Source organism: Melanaphis sacchari, unplaced genomic scaffold (genome assembly GCF_002803265.2).
Source record: "Melanaphis sacchari strain LSU unplaced genomic scaffold, SCAv2.0 Contig129_pilon_pilon, whole genome shotgun sequence".
Lineage (NCBI taxonomy): Eukaryota > Metazoa > Arthropoda > Insecta > Hemiptera > Aphididae > Melanaphis > Melanaphis sacchari.
This window is the reverse complement of record NW_020270526.1, coordinates 335,424-358,178: the sequence shown is the minus strand read 5'-3', so window position 1 is coordinate 358,178 and position 22,755 is coordinate 335,424. Positions and strand designations below refer to the sequence as shown.

The following is a 22,755-nucleotide window of genomic DNA, read 5'->3' as shown; positions in this document are numbered from 1 at the left end:
TATACATTTATATATATATATATATTAGGCGTATAATACTATATAATATACGTATATACACGACGATGGTACAGTGACGGGTAGGGGTGCAGATAGAAGTACATATATATATATATATATATATATATAAGCGTGCGTGTGTGTGCGGTAGTCCCGAGCGGACTTTTTATCGATTCGCTAGCGGCGACGGGGAAAACCCGCGACGGCGGCGCTCGCGCTTGCGCGCCGGTCCGTCCGCCAACGCCTCTCCTCCGCAGCGGCGGCGTATTGTTTTTATTATTATTATTTGCGCGCTCGGCGGCGACGGCGCGACGCGCGACAACGACACCGCGGCAGCGACACACACGCAGTAGCCAGTTACATTCAGTAACAGCTGCGCGCCGACCGCCGACGGTCACACCACGACCGCCGTCACACATTCGCCGCCCGCCGCAATCATGTCGGCCGTGTACGCGTTTCGCACGATGGACGTCGTCCTGCTTTTCGCGTGTTCCTGCACGTTTTTCGGCGAGTTTCACAAGTCGTCCGCCGCCATACCTCCCTATCAGACGTATCAGGACGGTAAGCCGATCACAAAAATATGATGATTTACTCTCGGTCGATCGCGATCGTCGATCGTCCACGACGACGACGACGACGACGACGACGACGATGATGATAATAATAACGATAATAATATAATTATAATATTTATTTTGACGTTATCGCCGCCGCCCCGTGTTGCAGGACAAACGGTTTTACCTGTGTTATGTCGTAACGCGTAGGTGTACATATTGTGCGTGCACACCGTATCATACCGTATTGTGTATACCGTAATACTCGTAATAGGTAATCAGACTTGCCCGTTGTACACGAATTACGAGTATAACGATATTGAAACACTTATTAACGTACCCACCCACGTCTTAATCGCGCCATTATTTCGACGTTCACCACTTGTTGGGCTCCTTCCGTGCAGCAGAAGTCTCCACTACCGCCACCACCGCTCCGGTCGAAATAATGATGTTTTATTGCCACCTGTTTCCCTGCGTGGATGCCGCTCCCCCAGGGCCATCGCGCGACTGCTTAATAACACATAAATAATGATATTGCACTAACTATTAAGTCTTCTGATTCTTCTATACACCCGTCTCGTTCGGTTGGCGCGAAGACTTTCAATATGGTACGTTTGTATAGAATTAAGTCATCGCACTCGTTGCTTAAATTCCCAATAATAGCAGCAACGTATTGTACTTATACGTGATCGAGAATTCGTGACATTGAAATCCGTGAAAATTATTTCTTTGGATTTGGTACATTTTTTATAAAATAAAAGTAAATATTTTTTACATTTATTGATGTATTATTATATTTATGTTTATAATGGGGGGGGGAATGTGGGCATCATTTTTTATAAGTAGACTTTGGACTTGAGTCACAACACCTTTTATTTTATCTTCGATCATAATTAGAATATCGTAATATCGTATATTGAAGTGTATCCGAACCATATGGTACAATTAATTTAAACATCAGACTCGTGACCAATGTAGAGATTTACGACAGTATACGCGCTATACGACGGTATACGATTCTGCTTTTAAATCCATAACTTTTAACAGCATTATGACGTTATTTCGTTAGAGTTTATTATACCTACACATATTTAAGGGATTTAGAATAGACAAATATTCAATTTGCCGCGCATACCATTTATCTTCTCGCCGGCATTCAATGTATATCTGGTAATGCATGAATTGTATACATCTAATTAATGCCGAAAATTTATAATGCACAAGTAGACACTTTACATGTAATATATATGAATATTTAAGTGTATAGTATACGTCACAACGACTGCGCAGAATATACAAAGTACAAGAAACAACAATAATATTATTGCGCGTACAATATACATATAAGACATTAACGTTATTCCAACTTATTCGTATACACGATACCAATAATAATAATATATTAATAGGTGTATCGTGTATATATACATTATAATAGGCACAGCACGCGTTAAGCGACCAATAAACACCATAATAGCTAATAGCATCACAATACACAGGTGGATTAAAAAAGGTTCGTGTGTAGTTCACATTAACGTAAATCGTTCATTTATTATTAACAAAAGTCCCGAATTCATTTTTAAATAGTCTTTATTAAAATTTGAACTATTGCAGAAGGTAATTTCTTTTTAAATTTTAAGTGCAATCTTGTAATTAAATTATATTTCTAGCTTTATATAATATCATGTATAATTTTTTAGTTAAAAATATACTATACAGTTGGTAATTATCGTACTTATAAATATTATATTTCCTGAAACTAGAGTAAATATAATTTAGTTATATTTGCTAATTTACTTGTACAATGTAGTATAATATATGAGTATGTACTATGTTTACTGTGGAATGAAAAAGAGGAATTTAATATTAAAGAATACTATCAGTACAATACTATGTAAGAGTAAACAAATGTATCTATAATCTTTTTATAATATATACATTATACACAATATATTAATTTACCTCCATTACTTACGAGTATTTTGTCGTCAAAATAAATGTCGGTACACAACTACAAAATAATAAAATCTCATTAAGTGAACGATGAACCCAATTGATTTTTCGGTGGATGAATTTAATTGAAATTTAGTTTCTATATTATTGTGATCTGTGACATTCAAATTTTAGCCATTCGAATTTAATAATTTAAAAGATGTTATACGTAATTTTTTTGCGTGAAAAAAAATTACTTTTAATATTTTAGTTGAACAAGTTTCAGATTAATAATTATAATTTATAGTAAAATATGCATAAACTTAATGTTATATTTAAAATTTTACATTACACGAAATTTCTTGTTTAAAGTTTTTAAGCATCTAACTTCGAGGTTAAGATTAGATTTACAGATGTTATGTCAAAATTCAGCGTTGACATATTTTTATAAACTTTACTCATATATACTGTATTATATGATAAAAATATATTAATCATGTTATTACCATATTATTATCTAACCATTATCATAAATTTAAATTATACCTTTAAAATGACCACTTCTTCGCAATTTCTTGATAATGATTAATAAGTAATAACTAATAACTATACTTTAAGAAGAAAATTAAGGATCCACTCATGATCATGATTCTATATTATGTATTCGTGATTTCAATAGTGCATAACATTAAATAGTTGAACATATTCATATCATGTTCGATTCAAAATACAGGGCTATAGTATATATATTGTATAGCACTAAAGATAATATTATAATTATGATTAAATTAGTAGTTTCATTTATAATAATAATAATTTAATTTAACATTAAAATTGTGGGAATCTATCGATTTTGCCACTTACCCAATTTGTATTTGTGATCATCCTGTTTATTTAACTTGATTAAAAAATATATTTACAGTTGACTTAATTATGTAACTAATATTTTTGGAAATAATAACTCAAGTATTGTATCTAAAAGATATACATATATCAAAATTGTAACTAACTTTATTAGTGATTAGTGTGGGATAAAATAAATTAGCCATCTTACGCGTCCTTCTTATATATTATCATCAATTAGCGATAAAAAATCAATATTTCATAAAAAAAAAAAAAAAAACACTATAAAATAATATTTATACATAGGTATTTTAAATAAAACTATATATCTATAGAGTATATTATAATTTATAGTACAGCTATGTAAATAAAATCAAACCATAATTTTCAATCGGAAAGATTGATTTTCCCCCTGTTTGTTTAGTGTAGAATCGGTATAGGTTGTTTTTAAACTTATTGTAATGGTGGAATCAATATACTTTTTCCCTTAATTTATAAAGATCTGATGGAATTGATGAAACTTTAATATTGTATATTATGGTAAGTAGTCAGGAGTTTAATTGAAAATAACTGTCCAAGTACATGTAATAATTATTATCAATATTATTTTTAATTTGACTAGCAACCAAATGCTCAGAATTAACTTAATATACATTTTGATTGTATTAAATTATTAAAAATAAATAATTAACTTAAAATGAATAACATAACTTATTTATCACTAATACATTTGTACTGTTTATAGGGGGAAAAAAATGACTTTATCATAAAATGTAATATTCATGTACCTAGAGTTTATTAAAACACTTAGGGTCATTATATTAATACTTACAAATGTTTAATTTAAAAAAAAAAAGAACTACTAATTTTTTTTAATGGAAAGGTATTAAGTATCTACCAATTTTATAATGAAAACATAGAATAAAATTCATGATACATTTTTGCTTTCCGGATTTACAACTTTGAATTAAGGACTACATATAGGTAGTAAGAACACTTTTTTCATAATAAATCAAAAACAATAGAGATTTTTTTTTTTTGAAAAAATATTGTTTACTTCAATAATATCCATACATTATTATTATTATTATTATTTTTTTTTTTTTTGAAAGGAAACTAATAGTAATTTAGAACTCAAACTTTCTGAAGCATAATATAATATATTGTGCTCTTGAATTTAATAATAAGTTAATAATCTTTTACGTCTTGTATAAAGTATAAACGTTTAATCTTAACTGCATACAATACTTCCATGAATTGTTCAAATGTTTGTACATTTAGCACTATTAAAGTTACACATTCTCGTAACTCATTGATACTTGTAAATTTCAAAAGATTCATTTATGGCAAATAATAGTAGTTCCAATATCGGGCACCGAAACTTTAAACTGAAAAGGTTTATTATTTTGTATTATTCACAAACTTCAAAAAGAATACTTTTAAATATAACACAAACACATTTCTGATATATCTGTAAAATATATTTTTTCTAAATGTCATCTATACTTTTAATGGATTAAACCTATCTTATAACTAACGGCCGATCTTATTAAAGAGCGTCTTTTAGGCTTCTAATTCCTAAATGTTTAATACAAATAATTTATTTTTATTTTGTATAGGTAGCCAATTTGTAGATCTTTATTAATCGTATTTCAATCACGTTTAAATTTCACAATATTTCTTTGATAGGTAATTTAAAATACGTTTATAATATCAATAAATTTACATTTCACCAGTACCTATCTGTTACACTATGATAGTTTAATATAATTTTATTACTTATTAGCTATTGAGGAGAAAAAGGCAAAAGCAATTTTGAATATTTATGAATGATAAATAAGTATTGTTTTTAATTAACTATATTGTACAGATTTTAAATGAGGAAAATAAACATAATTAAGTTATTTATACATTATATGGATTTATGTAGTGATCCAACTTACAAAAACAGAGTAAAATAAAAATAATTTTTGATTATTACTCAATTAGTTTATTGGTGCGGACGCATTGGAAAATAATTTTAACTATATTAGTTACAGAATTATGAAGTTAATTAGTCTAAAATAAATTATATTATATTAAAAACAATGCAAACTTATTATAATCCCTATAGACAATTTTTTATGCTGAATATATTTATTAATATATAAATAAATTACTTAATTACTCGTACTTAACTTTTTGACTAGGTGTAAACAATTAAATTTTTCCCAAGTGTCCTAGTGTACAGTTGTAAATAAATCAGTCAAAATCTGTATAACTATTATAGTTTAAACTATTACAGCTAAATTTTTGTTGTTCTACATCTATGTGAGCAAAAATAGTAAATAATGAGTATAACGCCTATAATAAATATAGTGATATCTAGATTGTAGGTATATTAAACCTCTTGAATTTTGGTTATTAAATTCTTATGTTTTATTTTAAAATTCTAATGCTATAGGTACATTGAAATACAAAATTAATCATATTATTTTTTAAACTATTATAATAATTTAATATTTTGATTTATTAAAATTAAAGGTTTTAAATAATTGAAAACTAAACTTGTTGAAAAATGATAACGTTTATTTATATCGGACATAACCTAACTCTTTAGTCCATCTTATTCGTGTTTAATTATTTTTTTATACTAAATACAACAGTATACAATATACTATAGACCTGCATATAATTTAACTTAATGTAATATAAATGTTGAGTTTGAAATTCTAACGAATCAGTTTAGTAATTTATCACAAAATGTTTTGTGTTTAATAATCATAATTAAATTTAAATTTTATTACCCATATAATATTTTAAGTAAAATACTTGTTTACTTGTTTATCATATTATATCTATGATAATATTATGGTGACAAATTTACTAATAATATGATGTGAAACTATAGTTCAGTATTCTTAAACATTCTAAGTAATTCGCTAAAATAATTTTTGTAATGTATTATGTTCATCATGCAGACACGACAAGTAAAAAAAATTATACACATAACTAAAATAGTACTATCATTTTCACAACTTAACATAATATAGCAAGTATAGTTCACGATTATCATACTGTTACCCACTGGTTTTTTACTTATGGAAATGAGAAATATAACGGCAGGTGTTTTATAATTTTATAATGAAATGTGTATACAAGAACAAAGACTAAAACAACATTAAAATTACACATTTTAATACAAATTTGAATTAGGTACTTATTTAAAAATCGTAACTACGTATTTGACGACATCGATTATCTCTTCAATATCTATATTTATCCAAAATATAAATGCATTTTATAATGCATTGTTACTAATCGTATTCTAACAATGTAACAGTTATTGATTAAAAAAGGGGGAAATTAGGAAACCACTCTGCAGTAGGTGTCGAGTATACCTTGTCATTGAGAGTAAGTCACAATAATACGTATGCATTTGTTAAATTTGAATTCAATGACAAACTATTGTAAACAAAAAACGATTCTAAGCGGTTAGGATAGGTTAACACACATTACTAAATATATTTTATGATACGTACATTAGTATTGCTATTCAAATAATTAATTATTGTTCTATTAGTATCCAATACAATGTGTTGGGTTAATTTTTACCGAAAATATTGTATTTATAAACGTTATTGTGTACAATAATATTTGTACATCACAACAAATTACAAAACAACAAAAATCTTTATTATTTCAATCAATTATTATAAAAGTCAAAGTCAAAGTAAAAAAAAAAAAAAATCGAAAAATAAAGTGTCTATAAATTACTTAAAAAAGAGTTAAAAAATATTTTGAAAATTATTCTGACAACAATGGATTACTTGTATAAGAGACATATAATTGCCTTGAAATTCACTTTAAATTGTGTACGTGTGGAGTAGGTACACATTGTTTTTCTGTTAATTATTTAAATTGACAAGTCTATTTATTTATATTCAAGCATGTACAATGTACATAATATACCTTTTTAACATATATTTTCTATCAACTGTTTTTGTTTTGATTCTATCAAATTAATATCTTGTAATACAAGACTCGTTAAATTTATACTTAATACCATTGTCACTTTTTTATGTACTTATGTCACATATTACATTTAATAAATCTTAATAACCAATTGTTTTTGGACAGTATAATTTTTATATTGTTTTAAAAGTCTTTTGTGCAAACATGATTTGTAGGTTTGTGTTTTTTTTATAAATAACTATTTTGAAATTGTGTGTTTATCTATAGAAATAAAAAGTAATATTTTATTTGATTTTAAATCATTAATTATTATAATTATTGTGTGCGTATAGTTGAAAGTTGTTTCTTCGAATCTAGGTTACCGCTACTCATATGTGTTTAGCCATTATCTATAATTACCGAACATAATAGTGTTTAATGTTTATGGTCCATATTATTTATAAAATAAAAATATTTTTATTGAATGAAAGCTTTTTCAAGACGTTAACATAAGTATAATAAAAATTAAATGAAATAAGAAAAAAAATAAAACCAATTTACAGTCTTAATCTTTAGTGATCACAAAATATAGACAATAATTTATTTTAAATTTAAGTAATAGTATAAATAATTAAAATTATGTATAATGTACTTATTTTATACTATTTTATGTGTATTACTGATTTCATAATAAATACATTATATTGTTTAATCACCACTCACCATTAACATAAAATAATCATTTAGTAATGCATTATAAATAACATTTTATACTTTTAACTGTAAATATATTAAATATAAATAGAATTTTCGCATTGGCTACTAAAAATGATTTATTGGTACGGAAAAAAAATATATATACACCATTCATGAATCTTAAATGTTGGAATATTATTAAGATTAAATATCCGTTTTATACATCACATATTATTATATTTATACAAGTTTATGTGGTTATAAAAATGGTGAAATCAAATTTATAATAAAGGATCTAGTCGAATAAAATCTAAAAATTCTAATTAATAAAAGTATAAATTATTTTTTTATCAATATATCATTTGTTTAAGCTTTAAAATTCAAAACTCTTTTAATTCTATATAAATTATACTACTATTGTAAATACGTTGTCTAATTGTATCTATTTTAAAAAATTTTCACTTTGTTTGTGAATACACTTAGTATACAAAGACAACATAATAAAATTTACTTATTTTACTTGAATAACACTGATTATCTGAATATTTTAATACCTACAGTAATATAAAAATACAATATTATTATCGAAAATCGTATGTACACCTAAAACCATTTGGTATATGACCGAATAATAATAATAATGTAGTCATCGGGTCTTTTTGACTGCAGCTGTGTACACAGACAGGATGAAAGCTAAACATTGCAAAATTGAGAAAAAATATTGGCAAGCATTAATTATTTTACCTATATAAAAAATTATAAAATAAAATATGAAGGTTATTATCATATTATCGTTACATTTTTTGAATAATATTTTTTTGATTGTTATGGTTTTAAGTGATAAGCTTCTATAGAGTGACACATATTTTTTTTATCAGTTAAGTTGTCTATTTATATCTATATCCGGTTAAATACACGAAAAATGTGATAACAATGATAATATATACAGAGTGATTTTTTAACGTACTTATATGACAATCATTATTTTGAAACAATTAACCCTTTTGAAAATATTTTCATTCTAAGCCATTTGTAAAATGTGTTGATGTATATTTGTGTAATGTGTATATAAATGTTTCAAATGTATATTTTGCAGTAACGCTAAAATTCTTTTTGAAATAAATGTTGGGTTAATGTTTTTATGTATGTATATATGTGTAGACGAAAAAGAGTTTATAATCGATCAGTTGGCAAAAATTATCAAGGATCAAAGCTATAGAATGCAGAATAATCTTCAGGATTCGTATCCGATTCCTCTCGATCAGATAAATGATAATAAACAGGCATTCACATATGACCTGGCATCTCATTTACCTGAAATAAACACGGGCAATCAGGAAATACCATTCGCCGTATTGCCCAACGACCGTCGTTACTATCAAACAGGTAGTTGGTGGTGGTCAGATTTCGAATAGTAGTTTGAATTATTTTTTTCTTTTTATGCATGGCGTCGTTTACTATAGTATTTTTATTTCAACCTTTTTTTTTGTAGATCATTATTAAGCCACAATTGTAATTGAAATCCTCGATTTCTAGTGAATAATTTATAATTTAGATTTTAGATATATTTTTTTTAAATAATAATAAACGATAATGTTGTATGTTACTTAACTAATGTAGTGCTTGTTAAAAGTATAACCACAGATTTTAATGTATTAAACTGAGCGGTGCACTACTATTTTCAGGAAAGAAAAATAACTCTAAAATAGCACGTTGGTCGACCTCGAATAACAGTGCAACCTATTTTTAGGTGGAAGATATAGCTTATAAATATTTTAATAATAAATCGTTATTATAATCTGTGGTTTGGCACTATTAAATTACATATTTTAATTTACTTAAATGCATGCGCTTATTTGTTCGTGTTTTGAAAAAAAATTTTATAATTATTTGTGAATATATATATATATATATACCTTGTGCAATGATACGCTTTGTAATAATGATAAGTATAATAAGGGCAGTTTTAAATTATCTATATAATATTTAACTAAATACATAGTAAACTAATTTTATATTTCATTATTATGTATATTTAATTGTTATTAAAGATTTCTTGTAACACGTATTGTTTGTGGTTAAGATTTTTCTAGTAATTTGGGACCACAAACTCCAGATCACGGGGTTCGTAGATACCATAAAAAGCTAACTACTAAAAGCAGTGAAGTACAAGATAATTTGTCATATGGTTCTAATGGATATGCTAAATCAAAGGTCACCACAGAGAATACGAGCGACAGTGAAGTATCCATGGATTTACCGCAAAACACTTTTATGCAGGTTATGCCATTTTCGGCTCATTCAAGATTCAGTCAAGACGATTACTATTTCTTTGGTATGTTTAATTTTATTTATGGTTATGTATCTGAGTAACATTAGTAATAACTATTTAAATAGCTTAAAAATAGATAAGTGAAAAATAATGCATTCATTCAAACTAATATATTACTTATGAATTATAAATGTTCTTATCATATTATAGTACCTACAAGAAATTAAGAATTAAATAACACATGAAAGTTAAATATACAAATAATTGCATAAACATGTATGCATCAATCATTTCCTCAGTATTTTAAATATACACGGTATATGAATATTATTACTCAATTTTATACATTCATTCATTATATATAAATTCAACTGTTTTTATTATAAATAAGGCAATAAAATACATGGTCTGGTAGTCAAAGAATATTTCTATAGGCAGAGTGAGATTTTATTTATTAGTAATAATAAATTAATAAAGATTAAAAGTCTGACAGACCGCGGTTGTATCCTAAAGGTGTTGGAGATAAACCCACACTCCTCCTACCAATATACTTTTGGATGTGATAATATATTTTTAAATGACTTCATTTTTTTTTTTTTTTTGTTATCAGTTAATAGAATTCAATTTCTCGCTTTGAAACTCACCACTGTAGAGATTAATACAGGGTACCCAGACCTGAAATTGTAATATACACGCTTCCGCTAACCTCAGTGAAGAATAAATTAATTTAAATTTGTAATATTATCAAACATAAAAAGCAAATTATTATTTGAAAAATAATTTAGTGAAAAATACTTTATAAAATTAATTGAAATTTATTTCTAAATTATTTAAAAATTATATATTTTTCTAAAACCTACATTTTCAAACCAAAAATTACGAAACGATCTCAAAAAAAATATTTGTTTTACTTGAAAGTTTAAATTAAATTAAAATATAACTTATATTTTAAAACACTAAAATATAATACTAAGAAAATAAAATGATTTTTAAATAATTTTGAAAAAAGAAATGTTTTTATTTCTAAATAATACTATATGAATAAACTTTTATTTTGAAATTACAGTCATACTTTATGTAACTATACAGCTATACCTAATATAAATTGTGTTTAAATAAAAATTATACAATTTATATTAAAATAGATAATTAGAATTTTTTTAGTCAAATAAATAATCAATTATAAATATTTGTACAATATTAAAATTCGTGTGGATTGTGAAAGTATAGTGTACAACCGCACAGATTTTTGTGATTATTAATAATTGCATGAATAATTTACTAAAAACAACAAATAGCAAAAATTATCATATTAGTTGCAAAAATACAATCTGATATATGATGTAATATTTTTACAAATTTAAGCTGTATAAATTATTGTCATAAATACATTATTCATATTATATACAAAATTTATGTTAAAGCCTTTATTCAAAATAACACAAATTGATAAAATATATATTGTCATAATAAATAAATATGTGTCTTTTCATTGAGAAGAACCATGTAATAGATGCATTAAAATTAAATTAAATAATAAAATTTGTGTATAAAAAAACTATTCTGAATGGAGGCTTTAATATGGTCTTTCAACTCATTTTTCTAAAGATATTTTAATTTATTTATGTAACTATTAGTAATTTATTTTTCTAATAATAATAATAGGGTAGTTTGAACTAATTTTTGGTCAAAAACATAAACAAATATCAATTATTATAGTTTTTTTTCTTATAGCATTACTAGTTGTCAATAATAGCGTACTATCGTAGAACTATTAAAATATTTTTATGGAATAAATAGTTAAAAATGAATACAAGTATTTTGAAAAATTAATTATGAATAATAAATAAATAATAATTATTTATATAAAAGTTTATAGTTGCAAATCCCACAAATTATTATTACAAATTATTTTTAGCAATGAACACTTATTTTTTATTTAAATATCTAATTTCATAGAATTTTTAGTTTATAATGTCTTTAGAAAAATTTTGCATATTTACTTTTATTATTTTTATTATATTTAGAAAAAATTTTTTGGAAAACTCATACTACATTTTCAAGTCTGCAGATTATATTAAAAATGTTTAATCAAAATATAATTTATAAATTTTCTTAATTTTGTCAAAATTTGAGTTTCAAACATTTATAAAACAAAATTGCATATGTATTTTCTTTAATTTTAATATTTAAAAAAAAAACAACTTTTTAGAATTTTTTATTAAATTTTCAAGTTTTTTAGCTAATTTGTAACATTTTAAAATATTCAAAAATTTTAAATGTCTATCAATAGCTTTAGGTTAGTCGTTAATTTACGGCCAATGTTTTATGAATCGTAGGAAAATATCAAATATTATTTTACGTCTGAATTTCTAATATGTTGTCAAAGTTTATGATAACTTATATTAAATATATGCGGCTTGTTATGCTAAACTTTTCTTTTAGAATTCCAATAAAAATAACTTATGTTAGTCTCTAAGGGGCTGAGAAAATTTTTCTTTTACCTCTTGATTCAAACATTTAAGTCCTGTATAGAAACATTGAACACATTTTGAAAATATATTAATCAAATTCAAATAAATAATAATAAAAAAAAAAATATACACGTAAAAATCCAAAAAAGGGTGCCAGTGAAAATATAATGTTATTGTCCATGATTATAAAAAACAACCCCCGTAGTTATATTTTTATAATAAATACCTAAATACCTAATAGATATTTCACATATTTCATAATATTATATAATACGTAGTGTTAGTATAGATATTTGATAACGTAGGTAATATTGATAACCTTACTCTATAGTTAATAATATAAACGCAAAATACTATAGACTATTACTGATTGCTAAGTATCCAAGTTCTCGATAATATAGTTGAATAATTATAATAAAGGTATTAAAACATGATAGTTACAATAATAATAACTAATAAAATAATAATTTAGAGACTTCTACCACGAAGAAATTAATATAATAATTTTTATATTAATACAATTTTATTTTGAAATTATATAGAGCTTTCTTTTTTCTATCAAATATATAATTGATAGAGTTTAATATTTGATATGGATTAAATTCAATGGGTGGGTAACTTAAGTCTCATATAAAAAATGTTTTTGTTAAGTTTTTTTTTTTTTTAAAGTCATTACCTATTAATACTTTAAAATATTTACATTTTGTACATGGTAGTATTTTTTCCACTAATCGCCTCACATACACAACATATCAGTAACGGATAACTCTATTTCCGTAAAAATAAACCTTCGCGATTTTAATCGATTTTTTTGACATATACCTATTTGAAAAATATTTTCAATTTTTCGAATTAAGCTGTAAAGTGCGCTGCGCAATAAGTATAATATGCAAATTTCTCTTTATAGTTACTTGAATAAATAAAAAGTTTAATAGTTTAATGGAAACATGAATCTCATTTCGTTCGCTCGTGATTTCATTAAGCATTTATGAAAGATGGTATATCATTAAGGCAAAACGGGCTATAATATATTCTATATGTTCCTAAATTCACGTTTTTTTAAATTTATTTAGGATATCTTTATATTTATTTTCAAAATGCCATATGACATTAATTTATTAAAAAGATACACATACAATAACATTTTTAAGAAAACAATATTTTTAAAACCCCAAAATATAATTTCTAAAAAGAAAAAATAGTTTACTGTTTACAGTCACAACTAAACATAATTCGCTAATTTCGTAATATCAGTGGGGACCAGATATTTACACGTAAAACCGTTTTGAAATCTTATCAAGTAGATCTTGAAAGATAATAACTAGCTATATGAGTACATTTACGATCTGAGACCTTTTGTATGTGAGTACGAGTGGGGGTGAAAAAAGGAGAGGAAGTAGACTTCAGCGGGCGTCTGGTAGCGTAGCTTACCTCCTTACCATTCCACTAATTATAAATGTATGTACATGAGTGAACCATGTTAATTGTAATCTGGTTGTTGGCCACTTTACTTTGGATAATACGTACTAGCCTACTCTCCTCATCCAAAAATGCAATCTAATATCCATTTAATAAGTGGGGATGTATAGCACTTAAGTGTTTGGCTAGATTAGTTAAATTCCCAACAATTACGACGATGTGCACTTGTGTAATAAATAATTTAACGGTTTTGAACATTACTATATACTCGTACACATTTCTCAAGCAAAAATAATTTTTAATCTATTTTAAATTATTATTGTAACGATAAAAAGTTTATACAATGTGGGTGTATTTATAATTACTCAGTTAGTACTTAGTAGTTAGATCTCATGTATAAACAATTTTATTGTTTATTCTAAAATTATGGTCGGTTTTAAACAACAGTATTGAATATTGATATTTAATTGGTCTAAGTACATTTAAACAATATATAAAAAATAATATGGAAATTAAGATACAAACTATATTTATGGTTGATATAAATATAAGTAACTGTTTTTGTCGATGACAACAAAATACACAAAATCATAGTATAGATTTACTATAATTTAGTTAGCGTACTTACAAATTGACACATATGAAATATTATTATATAAGGGTTAACAATTAATTTAAAAAAGGCCGAACATTTAGTTTAAATCTAATAATTATTAATCTTAACAGATGTGATATGCATATGAGACCCACGAAAAGTTTTTAATGCTCCTAATGGATTTTTTAGTTTTTCAATACGTTTTCGATACTTATGAGTTATGACACTCATTTATGCACATGACGTTTGTGTTGGAAAACGATGCGTCGTCGATATGCCATATTATTGTATACATACTATATAATGTACCTACGCGTGTATTTTATCGATACTGTTCGACAACGATAAAGTTTGACAGATTACTCTATTGGACGGGTGATTAAAATACCTGTATCCTTTCTACTGAATTGTAATGCCGTAGATATAATTACGGTATTCGGGTTATTAGGTAAACATAAACAAGTTACATATCCATTCAATATAATCCACATTGACTTAAAACACATTTTAAAGATTGAATACATGAAATATATGATATATATTTTTTTTTAATGGATGTATTTATTGATTTTATTTGTAGGTTTATTGGTTTAAAAATACTCAAATGCATATGTTTCTATAACAGATTATGTAACCTTTTGAATTGATATTTTAACTAAATCAATTCATATGGTTTTAAGAATAAATTTATATAGATAACATAATTCCTATTGCATTTTTTTTTTTTTTTTTTTTTGTGGATTTTTTGTATCGTGCGTTTTTAATAATCCTCGAGACGAGCAAAATGATTAATATTTTAAACACTGATAAAAATTTAAGACTGCATGGATCTAAAATTTGATATTTTTTAAAAACGAATTTAGTTAAACACTTTTGAGATCACATATAAAAATATAAACATTTATGCTTAAATATGAATGATGTTTGCTTTTATCATCATGTGTCGCTCTCTGAACTCTTCAATTGAAGATCGGCGCTTTAAACAAACTGACGATTTATTATTTTCTATTCGTTATAATTATATTTTTCAATATCATATTATCTTAAATTGTATATATGCATAGGTACACGCATTTTTTCGACAGTTAATTATAATATTTGTTCGAATTTTGTTTTTACAGCCAAAGCTGCTGGCGTCGGTCTAGCCGTCCTGGTCGTCCTGCTCATATCGTCCATAGCATGTTACAGGTTTGTGTTGCCCGACACTAAAGATTCTGACCTCATACGATTGTAATCTATCATATTTGTTCGTGTGAAATTTTAGAATGCAAAAGAATAGCAAGGCGGCCGCAGATATAGAGTACCCGGCGTACGGTATCACTGGACCAAACAAAGATATGTCGCCTACGGGCGACCGGCGCTTGGCACAGTCCGCCCAAATGTATCACTATCAACATCAGAAACAACAGATTATAGCTATGGAAACGTGAGTAAAAATTCCATCACTGTAGGTATACAATTTTTGGCATTGCTGAGAATAAAACTTCTAACAAATAAAACGTATTTTGATTTTTTATGTAATACATGCTGCTTGAATAATGAATATTGTTAATAATACCTAGATTTTAATTACGAACATTGTTTTATTTAGCACACAGTTAATACGTTATGATATTTGTTTAAATATATTATATAGTTCAATAGCTTACAAATTATAGTAGAAATCGTTTAGTGCGTCGTCCGTTAACTCGCCATATTGGTCAATCGCACAAAATCTCAAGTTCAGTTGAACTTCTTATGTTTATTTAATCATTTTACAAAACCTATGTTGGTTAATTCAAACCAACTTTCTTACATCGAATACATCGCACCTTTTGATGGTATGAAATGTTTACTGTATATAATATGTTTAAATAATAATGAATTATATTTATGTAATATACGCGTAGTATAGACGAATACTTAATTGAAAATTAAATCAACGAAAACCTTCAATTTCACGAACTCTACTATAGTTTGTTCAAGCGTAAAACCAACTGAATAAATTTAAAACTAATGAATTAGTCTAATGATTTATTTATAACATTTTGAAAACATAATTATTTCGTTATTGATTTCAAATAATATCAATGCAAGCAAAAAAAAAAAAAATAAATAAATAAAACACAAAAATTAGTATTTTTCTAATAAAAATATAATGTCTGCGAGATGAAAAACAAAAATGTATTAGTTTTTTTTATTGTTTTGTCAAATATTCCATACAGTTCGTTATCACAATAACACTCGGAAATGTGATCATATCACGAGTCAAAAACCTACGAATAAAATAATACTATGATTAATATGAAAAAATCGTTTACTCCGCAGGAACAGTACGGTCAAAGAAGGTCGATGCGGTTCAGTCAGCGATCCGGACAGCGATGATGATAACGAGGAAGGCGATTACACAGTTTACGAATGTCCGGGATTGGCACCAGTACGTTATTTTTTTTAGTACAGTTATCTAGAAAAAACGTAATTGAATGTATTTTAATATTATATACTATAATCTGTTGTTGATCATTGAACTTACGATATTTTTGAATAAAATATACATGACGGTTGTACGCATTCGTGTTTCAGGCAGGAGAAATGGAAGTGAAAAATCCACTGTTCCTAGATGACAACACGCCGGCGTCTCCCAACCCTGTTTTAACTAGTAAAGACAATATTTCCGGAAATGGTGTCATACCAACAGTGCCCGTCCCATAATAGATAACTAACCACCTACCACGCTATAAAACATTTGTCTATAGATACAAAATCAACACTATTTTTTTTTAATTTTTTTTTTTTTTTTTATCTCATTACTTTATTATAACCTATTTATTTAAATTTTTGTTTCTTTGCCATATATGATAATATTAGCATATTTATGTATAAATATATATATAATATATATATATATATATTATATACATAAATCAAAACAATTTACTGTGTGGAATGGATGGATATAAAAGGACATAATAATATTACATAATATGGAACTGGGACCATGCATGCGTAATTCTGCAGAACGCGCATGATTTCTAACGCGGCCACTGACTGAATTCGTGGAAAAGGCCCCCGAAAAAAAATTTTGGAATTTTTACTATTTATTTTACGTTACTCCTTACCCTTCCCAACCACTCTACATCGTCGATATTCACAATGTTCTTTAATCGAACATTCTTAAAAAATGGAAAAGAATTGGTCGTAGGGTGTACAACAAACGGAATACTATGCCAGTGTAACGTCAAAGTTACTACTCCTTAAAACTGACAATGTTTTGAACGATACATTTTAACATACATCGCTGACTATAATTAGTGTACATTCGTCTAGTAGATACGTAACTAAAATTTAAACACGGAAATATTTCGTCAATTCGATATATTATCAAATTCACTATTGCAAACGTTTGAAACAATATTGTTTTGTATTTTTCAGAATATCCGAAATCTCTTATCATATGTGACAATAGTGAGTTATTTTTTGTTATTTTTTATTTAATCAAAAAAAAAAAAAAAAATTTAGTAGGTACATAACGCGATTTGTCTAAAAATCGATGAGCTTAAAATGACCTCTGAAAACCATTATTTATTTTGCTACAGTTTTAAAAGTATTAAATACTTTTTTACGAAAAACGTATACAATATTTTGACAAACAATTATCTGGAAAAATATGTAATCAATTAAACACGTATCCTATTCCTGATTTTATGTAATATTTATCACAGGTCCGTGTCTTTCATGATACTCCACACTAAATAAGCGATATTCTCTTTTACATTTTCAAATGGGTTTTATTACAATATAACCAATAAAAGTAGTAAATATTTCACGGGACAAGATTATAAGATGTTTAAATTTTACAAATTGTTTAATCTCGTAATATATATATATATATATATTATATACATCACAAGCACGTAAATACTCTGCATGCGAATATATTTATATCCTGTTTGGAAATACTGTTTTAAATATATTATATAATATACACATATTATAAAAATCATATTTTAACCGTTGACAACATATTTTAAATGTCTAATTATTTTGTTATTATATTATTTTGTTCGTACAATAGAATACGTTAGTTTTAGTACCAATGTTAATTAATATTAGTCAATTCATTATTGTTTTTATTTTAAAGTCTTCCAAATGTACTAGACCACTCAAACTCTTCCGCTCGATATGTTTATAGTGATATTACACATAAATATTATAATACATAGGTCAATGCTATACTATATACATAAATATGTATATAATAATATATATTAGATATAAACTATAAATAGGTCCATTGTTAAAAAATATTTTTGAGCAGATTTTTTACGTGAACAATTATTATTCGTTCAAACAAGAGTTTTATAATGATGTAGGTAAAATTAAATTATTATATTATATCATTTATAAATATATATATATATATATATATATATCTAATGATAGATAGCATGTAATTTTATTTGTGTATGAAATTGGGTGAAACCAATAAGTTGTGATAGAAAAGGGCCCAGGTAAAATTGTTTAGAATAAAATATGTTGTCTTACGATGAGAAAGTATTTATATACCTCTATTTAGACAATTGGTCCTTTTTTTTGCAGATTGACGACTCGCAAAAAAAAAAAAAACAACATTTAAAAATAAACTCAAGTTTGGATACCTGTTTTAATATTGAAAACGTTTGTTATGTCTTAATTCCATTTTTATATTTCAAATCTACTGAGAGAAAATAATTAAAATATAACTTTAAAACGTGTAGGTTTACTGAAATCTTATCTCAGCTTTATCGCGGTCGTCAAATTGCCGAATAGAAATTACTAGAAAATCAAGATATGAATAATATATACACAACCGTGATAGACTTACGATGTACAACAATAATTCAAGTTGTAAATTTAAAAATTTCAAACGTATCGAGCGAGATAGTTTTAGATTATATGATATTATACCATAGTATAATGTATAAGTAATCGTACGACTTACTTTATTGCCCAGGTATTTAAATTTGAAGTGGTTGTCAATTCAAATGTTTTGGAAACCCTATCAATTAACATGCTAAATAATTTGTAAGTTAAGCTAAGTCAATTTATTTATGGTAATTCGTAATATATATAATATATATATATATTTCATCATGATTATAATTATTATTATCATTGCAGGTATACTATTAATATTATATTGTTAACAGAGTTTGAAATATTTTAACTAAAAGGAAAATCTATCAAATACACCATTATCATTACTGTAATAAATATTTGTTTTGTGTATTTATTTTGATCGTACATACACCACTATACCTATATCATACAGTGCGCAGGCGTAGTACAATTATATTTGCCTGCAAAACTTCAAAAGTAAGTTGTATACACACCTGTTGGCTGTTACCTGTCAAGTGCGACAGTGCATGTAAATAATAGTATAAACATTTGATATACCTACACATCAGTATGAAATTTACGCGGGTATTATATTCCTTACTTCCGATCCCGTGTTCCTATTCATGAATTGATAACTAAACTCAAAATATAATATAATTACGCATACAATACAGTGCGTGTCAATAAAAATGTACATACAAACCGATAGTGTATTTTCACACTGGTTCAAAAAATTAAAACACCAGATGTTTAATGGATATCGTTCTCCGATCTAATCCTTTGTCGGCGGCGGGCCGCTATGTATAATAAAGAGCGGCTCGCGGATGTGTGTCTCCAATACAGACAAATAAACGTATATTTGTATAATATGGGATGAAAAAAAAATTAAAGATTCTAAATGTGAAGTAATGCACATTTATCGGTGGTGGCATGAAAAAAAAAAGACGAAAAATATATTATAATAAGTGCTTAATATATTGCTTAATGTTTTTAATACATTATTTTATTTAATGGAAATTTTCCAATGGACTTTGATTCTGTTTATTTTTCAATCATCTGCATTGTACCGTAGACTGCAATAATGAATAGATTGATTGAATAATAGTATACCGACGAAATAATCTCGTACAATACCGTACATATCTACGATATTAGTTTTAGTTTTAAATAACTCCATGTGTAGAGTAGGTAAGTTTTGAAATGCCTATCAAATATGAAAAAAATCTACAATATCTGTTCCGAATATAATGTATTAATGCACTTAGTCACCGCTTTCAAAATATTTGCCGTTTCAACTTTCTCGTAAATATTACTATACTACAGCTGTAGACAGCATTTACGTGTAAGAGTTCAAAGTATACAAAGTGTTTCACAATAACATATCGGTGTTTAAATGTGTTTTGCATAATGTATTTTTTCTTAAGTATGACTTTTGAATTTGTGTAAATGCTAAGAAATCATATTTTCAAGTACTTCTGATTTAATGAAAATTAAATGTCTATAGTATATAAGTAAATATATAATATAGGTAGATCCAGTAAAAAGTCTGGTAGTACCGTATTCTCTTATATTATAGTTATATTATATGTTTTAAAAATTATAAGATTTTTGTAAATTGATATAAATTTCAAATCATTGTATCCCAAGATCTGATAAACCTATTATATTGGACTATAATATTATCCACAGTATTGAAAGTTAAGTTTGATTCGGGGTATCAAGATTCAAAAAAATCATCTATTTAACAGTTTATAGTAAAAAAAGCGATTTAAAAGAAATTTCGTAGCTACAACTCACGAGAAACTGCTCTCAAATGGTAAAAAATGTATAAACCAATTCCAAATATAGTTTTTGATCAAACTTGCTTAAAAATTCCAAAAACCATAATTTGTATTGGAGCATTACTAAAAGAAAAAATAGAGATGTGCATTATTGCCAATTGGTGAATCATCACGTATATATTTTATACTAAATTTAATATTTGACTTCTTTACTTCAGGATATATAAAATGTAGTATACAAGCGAGATTATCGACTATCGACTACTGCCCACAAGTCCACACACACCACGTTTCGACGGGTATTAAAATAGTAAATAATTCGCGTAAACGGGGCAAAATGTTTCGCTGTGATATCTCCCTAAAGTGGGCGTGATATGTGCTCATGAATCGGTCAAATAGAAAACGCGTTAGGTGATGACGTCGGCTGAAATCGATCGAATATGTATAAAGGATGTTACATGGACGTGAATCAATAATACGGCCTATGAACATTACAGGTATGGACATTATTTAACAGATATTATTAATGCGATAAATAAAGGTAATAATAACTAACGTAACTAATTAATGATGGCAACGAAATCGAAGTTTGAAATATTATAGTGTATAGGTACCTAATTTTAGTAATTATTAGTTGGTACCATATAGTATAATAATACCCACTGTTTATGAATGAAATGCAGAATCTAACTTTTTTTATTCACAGTTTTGCAAAACTACATTTCATTCATAATATTATGATCATCGTAAAGCGTAAATAACTAACACTATGTCCCTGCGTATACGGTAAAGTCAAGCTTATATCCGGATAATCTGTTAACCCAAGTCGGTGTTAATTTTTAAACCTATTGTAATTTCAATTGTACATGCATATTTATTTTTCGTTTTTACATTTCATATAAATCAATACATTATAATTCCACTAGCAATTCAACGATTTAAACTGTTTTGAGTATCTAAAACTAGTATTAAATTAATGTTTTAAAGCCGATATCATTTAAATCCGGACTTCATGTGACCCGGACAGGGTCCGGTCTATTATAAGTAAAGTCCAGATTAATAAGACTCTATCGTATCACATATTATCACCTGAAGAAAAAAAGACTTGTGTCAATGTCAAATAAATTAGACTCGGAATGCAAAGTTAGTTCATTTAAAAAAATAAATTGTCACGACAGTGATAGAGTAGTTGTGTTATCGCAGATCTCTTATTGACGTAAAGATAAAACTATACATCAATAGAAATAAGAATCAATAATACTTGTTTAGATTCTAAAAAATTTAATCTTTAAACTTTGAACTTAAGATGTTAAACAATTATTATGCAATATGATGAAAAATAAGATAAATTTTAACACTTGATTACACTTGAATAAATTACATAAATTAATTCTTGTAA

The 22,755-nt window shown here is 26.3% G+C and overlaps 1 protein-coding gene across 2 annotated transcripts; it reads left to right on the top strand.

Annotated features, from left to right (window-relative positions):
* Nucleotides 1–332: 332 nt before the first annotated feature.
* LOC112591087 lies at nt 333–17,540 on the top strand. Of its 2 annotated transcripts, XM_025334741.1 has the most exons (7): nt 438–561; nt 9,120–9,344; nt 10,042–10,293; nt 15,840–15,906; nt 15,983–16,144; nt 17,026–17,134; nt 17,281–17,540. In XM_025334741.1, exons 1-7 carry the CDS (start codon nt 438–440, stop codon nt 17,407–17,409), a joined length of 1,068 nt encoding a protein of 355 aa, XP_025190526.1. In that variant the 3' UTR covers nt 17,410–17,540. The 2 variants fall into 2 exon arrangements, with proteins under 2 accessions (XP_025190527.1, XP_025190526.1); XM_025334742.1 differs by lacking the exon at nt 9,120–9,344 and having other exon boundaries at nt 333–561; nt 17,281–17,409.
* Nucleotides 17,541–22,755: the final 5,215 nt, after the last annotated feature.

Bases quoted from the DNA above. Each gene is read 5' to 3' on its own strand.
- LOC112591087 (XM_025334741.1), top strand. From the start codon at position 438: ATGTCGGCCGTGTACGCGTTTCGCACGATGGACGTCGTCCTGCTTTTC. The intron at 562-9,119 runs GTAAGCCGATCA...ATATATGTGTAG, and splicing joins CTATCAGACGTATCAGGACG to ACGAAAAAGAGTTTATAATC. The intron at 9,345-10,041 runs GTAGTTGGTGGT...TTTGTGGTTAAG, and splicing joins CCGTCGTTACTATCAAACAG to ATTTTTCTAGTAATTTGGGA.